General features: G+C 36.3%; 1 protein-coding gene across 1 annotated transcript in view; it reads left to right on the top strand.

The window, feature by feature from the left end:
* The window catches only part of Oxsr1 (oxidative stress responsive 1), a 155,504-nt gene that overhangs the window by 132,079 nt on the left and 16,649 nt on the right, over positions 1-6,776 (top strand). Inside the window, exon 12 of the mRNA XM_004642146.2 lies at positions 2,727-2,762. Within this exon, the coding sequence (XP_004642203.1) occupies positions 2,727-2,762 (36 nt within the window). The remainder of the gene's footprint in view (positions 1-2,726; positions 2,763-6,776) is intronic.

Below are 6,776 nucleotides of genomic sequence, written 5' to 3'. Positions count from 1 at the left end.
TTTTAGTACTTTTTTGATAAGGTTTGCTAAGGGTTTTTCAGTTTTTATTTACTCTTTCAAAGAACCAACTCTTCAATTCATTGATTCTTTGTATTGTTTTCTCAGTCTCCATTACATTAATTTCTGCTCTGTTCATTATAAGTTTCTCCCCTATACGAGCTGTAGGCTTGGCCTGCTCTTCTTTATCTAAAAGTTTGAGGTTCAGCATTAGGTTATTTACTTGAGCTTTCTCTGTTTTCCTGAGATGAATATTCATAGCCATAAATTTTCCTCTTAGCACTGCTTTCACTGTGTTCTACAGATTCTGGTATGTTATATTGTCATTAGCAATTAATAATAGTGGAAACTATCTAGTTTCTTCCTTAATTTCACCAGCGATCTGTTGGTTGGTTATTCAGCAGGATGTTATTTAATTTCCATGTAGTTAGGGAATTTTTGCAGCTTTTTTGCCATTAATTTCCAGTGATGCACTATTGTCTGATAACATGAATGGGATAATTTGAGTTCCTTTGCATTTGTTTAAGCATGTTCTATGGTCTAGTATGGAGTCTGTTTTGGAGAATTTCCCATGTGTGGCTGAGAAGAATCTGTATTCTCATGTTTTAGGGTGAAATACTCTGTAGGTATCCAAGTCCATTTGTTCAAAAGTTTGGTTAAGTTCTAATTTCATTTTTTATTTGTTGTCTAGTTAATCTATTTATGACAGTGGGATATGGAGAACCCCCAATACAATTGTATTAATGCTTATTTGGCTTTTCATGTCTGTTAATATTTGTTTTATATAGTTGGGTGTAATGATTGTATGATTATTACCTCCTCTTCTTGGATTGTTCCCTTTACCAGGATGTAGTACCTTCTGTGTCTCTAATCAGTAGGCTTGAAATTGTTTGGCTGCAAATAGAATAGCTACCCCTGTTTTTTTTTTTTTTTTTGGTTCCTGCCACATGGAGTACTGTAATTTCTTTTGGAATCAAATATGTTTCTTGTTTGCAGCGTATTATTGGATCTTGTTTCTTTATACATTATGTCAATTTGTTTCTTTTGATTGGTGAATTGAGACCATTCATACTCATGATCATAACTAATGTGTATTAACTTATCTTTGTCATGTTATTTTCCTGTTGTTGGCTCTCCCTCCACCTCTTGTTTGTTTGTCTAGCCTGGTGGATTCCTTCTGATGGGGTTCATGGAGTTGTAATCATTGTTATCTCTTTCTAGAATGTAGTTCTGGTTTGGTGTTCTTGAATTTCCTCAGGTGTTCTTTGTCATTGAAATACCTTGTTTCTCTATTAATTTTGAAAGATAGTTTTGTGGGTACATCAGTCTAGGTTCTTGTATTATTTTGAGTATTTTTTAAACAAATTTTGTTTTGTTTTGTTTTTGGTGCCAAGGACAGAGCCCAGGGCTTCCAGCTTGCTAATGTATTTGGTATAAGGTCTCACTGTATAGATTAGACTCATAGTGATCCTCCTGGTTTCAGCCTCCCTCGCTCTGGTATTACAGATATGTGCCATCACACCCCATCTTGTTGGCCAGCTCAGCATGCCTTGGGGCGGGGTCAGCACCATATGTACTGGGGATCGAACACTGTCCCTCTGCTTGCCTAAGCAGGTGCTTAGTCCTCTGAGCTATCTCGCTGGCCCTTGGGGTATTGATCTTATTTTCACACCTTTTCTGTAAAAACAAAATAGCAATAAAGAAAACTTAAAATTACTTGTAAATATACAATTTTTTAAAAAAGGTTTTGACTTGGCCACTTGGTATGATACATAAGCTATTACCTAAACCTTTCCTGGATCTTGATTCTTTAATAAAATTATGAGAAAATTGAAAACCTTACATAGTCTGACTAAAAGCATAGTTAGTTGGATTTCTTTAGAGGTAAGTGATTTTTGGTAACTAGTGTTTGGATCCAGAATTACAACAAGATGTTATGATTTAACTAAGTAAACCTAGCTTAGATTTTCATATGGTGGGTCATACTACTCATTTTCAAAGAAATCTTGGTTTAAACCAGCTAAATTGTGACTTTACCTTATTTTGTATTAACATATTAACTTATTTCCTGTTGTCCTTAATATTTTTTATTTTACCCACATTTATATAACAGTCTCCAAATGTCTAGCAACAAGAGTAAGGGCAACAGATATTTTTCTTCTATTAAAAAGATAATTATTTAACTTGCATGGTGTTGCTCACTTATAATTCCAGCACTTGGGAGGCTGAGGCAGGAGGATCACTGCAAGTTTGAGGCCATATTCCAGTTTGCTTTTTTAAGATAGATTCTTGAAATGCATCATTCATATTATTGTTCTTTAGTTTTGACTCAGGCTTTTCTCCTATTTAAGCCCATAATCAATTACTGTGCCTTAAAAATATGTTGGATAACTAGCTTGAGGCTGTGTTAGGCACATAATATATTCATGATTAGTAGAAAGAATTTTACTTTTAGTGTGTCTTCCCTGCTGCTTGAGAACTATGACTGTTTGATCATATTTGCTTATATAGCTGAAGTTGTGAAATTTTAAAATACAATATGCATATTGATATGTTTCATTACAGGCTAGTCAGGCAAAAAAGAATAATATGACAATTTTATTTTTTCAGAAAACTTTCGAGTTGCTTAAAAATATGAGTTGACTTTCATTAAATAGTACTTGGTACCTGAGTTTAAGTAACCTAAGTTCTCAATTAATGATCATCTTTTTTTTTTTTTATTTCTTTAGTCTCCTCGGGTGAAAGAATCATTATCAAATTCTGAGGTAAGCAAGATTACTGAATCCTTGCTAAAGTGTATATAATTTTGTTTTATTTTGATTTTAATTATAAGTACCCTTTTTTGTGTGTGGCTTACCTAAATTTTGTGTGTGACCTACCTAAATTCTGTATCCCATTCAGTATACAGAATGAGACTGTATACTGTCTATGTTCTAACGGTTATAATAAAGGGCCTAGAATGTTCTTCCTTATTTCTTTAACTTTATGACTTGCTTTTTTGACTTGTACTGTTTGAAATAGAATGTTGTCTTTTTGCATTAATCTGTCCAGGAATTAGTCATATTGCTACCTTTCCTTTTTTTTTTTTTTTTTTTTTTGCAGAACCGGGGATTGAACTCAGGTCCTTGGCTTGCCAGGGAAGCGCTTATTCCACTGAGCCATCTCCCCGGCCCTACCTTTCCTTTTTGATGTGTTTTTTCAGCCTTTTTCTTGTCAAAGATTCTGTTTTCAGTCCTTACTGGCTCAGTGTAGGAAATCCTACACTGATAGGAATAGGAAATCCTACTAAGCAGAACCCACTTAGTCCATGTGTATTGGCCACCTTCCTTGTGGCTGAGACATAATACATGTTACCCACATCTTAAAGGAGACATATAACTTAGCTCATGTTTTCAAGGAATTTAGTCCATGGTCAGCTGGCTCCAGGGCAGAACCATAATGGCTTATGGGTGTAGCAGAGCAAAATGGCTTAGCTCATGGAAATTGGAAAGCAGATCAGAGGACTAGCCAAAGGAACAAGGGACCAGACATAGCACTCAAGGATGGGCCTCCACAACCACTCAGACATACCCAGAGTGTGCTTTACTAATTTCCTAAGTGCTTCCCACACCAGTTAAAAATAATACAACTAACATTATCCACTGGGAGCCAGCTAGGCTTATTTTCACTACCTGAGAAAATGTCATTTCATGGTTTCATTGTATTCTTTCTTCTGACAGCACTTTCCATTCTCAGTTCATTATTGGTCTGTTTGTTTATTTAGTATTTAGTACAGGGTCTACGGGGTCTCACTACACAGATCGGACTCATAGTGATTCTTCTGTTTTCAGCCTCCCAAGCACTGGGATTACAGGCACGCACCACCATGCACAGTCTCAATCACCATCTCAGCGTGCCCTGGGGGCGGTGCTGGCATGGCATGCCGGAGATCAAGCCCTGGTCCCTGTGTCTGCCTAACCAGGCACTTTAACCTGCTGATCTGTCTGGCTGGCCCTCATTATTGGTTTATAAACATATACGTAGTATACAATATGCATATAGCATTATATACATGATTTGTATGGATAAAAGTATGTAAGACAAAATAAATTACCTATTGATAGTAGGCTTATATCTAACAGACTTACATTAACACTGCTGTTCACTAGTATTTCTGGCTGTTCTTGGTGTGTGATAGAATTATATTTTCCTAACTCCTAAAAAATGATGCATGGCCATGTCTTCTGTACAAGGAGAAGTTAGAAGGAAGTCATTGTTTTTCCTTGTTGTTGCCTTTACCCTGCCACAAGGACCTCATTTGTCCCTGAATGAGGGACAAACTGAGTTTGTTAGCCTCTGCTGGTCAGAGATACTCTTAAGTATGTGCAAGAAATAACTTCTGTTTTTTTTAATCTGAGAGTTTAGATTACATTTAATGTAACCTACCATTGACTAATTTGTCAGAAATTAGGTGAAAAAGTACTTGATAGATTATCCCAAGTTTTTATTTTTCTCCTGTGCCTTTGTCTGAATTGCATCTTCATGTGAGTGATTGCATGTTCATTACCTTGTTTTTTAAAAAATTATGATAACATTCACATAACAAATTTGCCATCTTAATAATTTCAGTTCTGTGACAGTGAGTATATTCATACTGCAATTCAGATACCACCATCATCTGTCTCTAAAATTTTTCCATCTTTCCAAGCTAAATCTGTGTCCACTGAATATTAATTCTCCATTGCCTCCTACACCTATAACCTGACAGTCACTGTTCTACTTTCTGTCTCTGTAGCTTGGTTACTCGGTATGCTTCATATAAATGGAGTCACGTAGCACTTGTCCTTTTCTAACTGGCTTATTTTACCTCACGGTGGCCTCAAGGTTCACCCTGTCGCATGTCAGAATGTTCTTCCATGGCCAGGCTGAAATATTCCATCACACCCGTGTATGTACGCGCACACACATCTTAAATTTTGTTTATCTCTCAACATTTGAGTTGCTTCTGCCTTTGGCTCTTGTGAATGATGATGTTGTGAACATGGGTGTATAAATATTTGTTCAAGACTCTGATTTCACATTCCTGGAAGTGGAATTGTTGGTAATACATAAATTTTGTGCTTAGTTTTTTGACGAACTCTTATACCATTTTATTTTTATTTTATTTTATTTTTTTTTTTGCGGAACCGGGGATTGAACTCAGGCCTTTGTGCTTGCCAGTGAAGCGCTTATTCCACTGAGCCATCTCCCCGGCCCTTCTTCCACCATTTTAGATTCCCACCAACATAGGAGTCTAGCTTTTCTGTATGTGTTTAATACTTTCTTTTATACATCCCTTTTATCTTTATTATAAATACGAGCAATGTATATGCATACATTTGAAAGCTAACTTTAAAGAATGACATTAATATTTATATTAACATTTTCTTTTTTTTTTTTTTTTTTTTGGGGTACTGGGGTTTGAACTCAGGCTGTTGTGCTTGCCAGGGAAGCACAATTATTCCACTGAGCCATCTCCCTGGCCCCTAATAAATATATATATATATATCTATATATATATGTATTTGGTACAGGGTCTATAGGGCCTTTAAAGGTCTCACTACTAGATTGGAAACAGTGATTCTCCTGATTCTCCTGTTTACAGCCTCCCAGTTGCTGGGATTACATGTATGCACCACCACGCCCAGTCTCAATTGCCCTCTTAGCATGCTCCAGGAGTGGGGCTGGCACAGCAGGTCCAGGGATCATCCACTGAGCAATTTGGCCAGTCCCCTTTTATTTTTTAAAAATTATTTTAATTTTATTGAGAAATAGCAATGAGATAGTTTCAAAACCAATTAGTAGGACAGTTTCAAGAATTATACATTGCATATTGTTGACTTAGTCATTATTCATTGTCTAAGACAGAGACATGATATCCTGTCCATAAACACTATTAGAACAAATCTTTCTATGCATTGAATTAATAGAAAATAGCTGTATATCAATACTGTTTTGAATATACAGATACAATATGGTGGTTCATTTGTATATCCTTTTTTTGTTTAGCTTTGTCAGAGAAGGGCATTACATTGTCATTTAAATATTGTAGGTGCATGAATGCAGCAAAATATTCCAATATAGTCCAGTAGTCCATAATAGTAGTGGATTATCTGTAGGACTGGCAATGTCAGAAGTTGTTGACTTGAGCCTTTTACAGCTCAGCATATTAATATGGCTTTACTTTTTATACTTCGTTTTTATACTTTTCTGCTGGATAGTTAAGACTGAGCTAGAGCAAGACCTATATAAATCCCCTCAGGCTTTATTCTGAAACCCTATACTGCAGTTTGTAGATCCTTTGTCAGTGTCTGCTATGTGGATGAGTCACCGCCATTGCTTGACCAATTTACTCTCTGTGAAAGCCTGAGAGAATGTTTTCTCTCCATGTGACTCTGCTTAGGCACACTCTACATTATCAATCACTTTCCTCTGTGGCCCCATAATCTTCTTGATCAGAAAACTTGGGACACAACTGAGTTACATGATGTTATAGTATAGATTCTCCTATATCCTCAGTCTTCACTGACCTTGAAAGGCTAGGGCCAAACTCCTTAGAAAAGTTGGATTGGAAATCCCATTTAAACCAGCTATTCCTCTACTGGGAATTTTCGCAGAGGATCTGAAAACATCATATCACAGTGATATATGTGTGCCTATGTTTATAGCAGCACAATTTGTGACAGCCAAATCTTGGAAACAACCAAGATGCCCATCACCTGAGGAATGGTTGAAAAAGATGTGGTATTTTTACACAATGG

This window comes from Octodon degus, unplaced genomic scaffold (assembly GCF_000260255.1).
Source record: "Octodon degus isolate 3935 unplaced genomic scaffold, OctDeg1.0 scaffold00147, whole genome shotgun sequence".
Lineage (NCBI taxonomy): Eukaryota > Metazoa > Chordata > Mammalia > Rodentia > Octodontidae > Octodon > Octodon degus.
The sequence above is the reverse complement of the archived record's forward strand: the minus strand, read 5'-3'. Positions and strand labels throughout refer to the sequence as shown.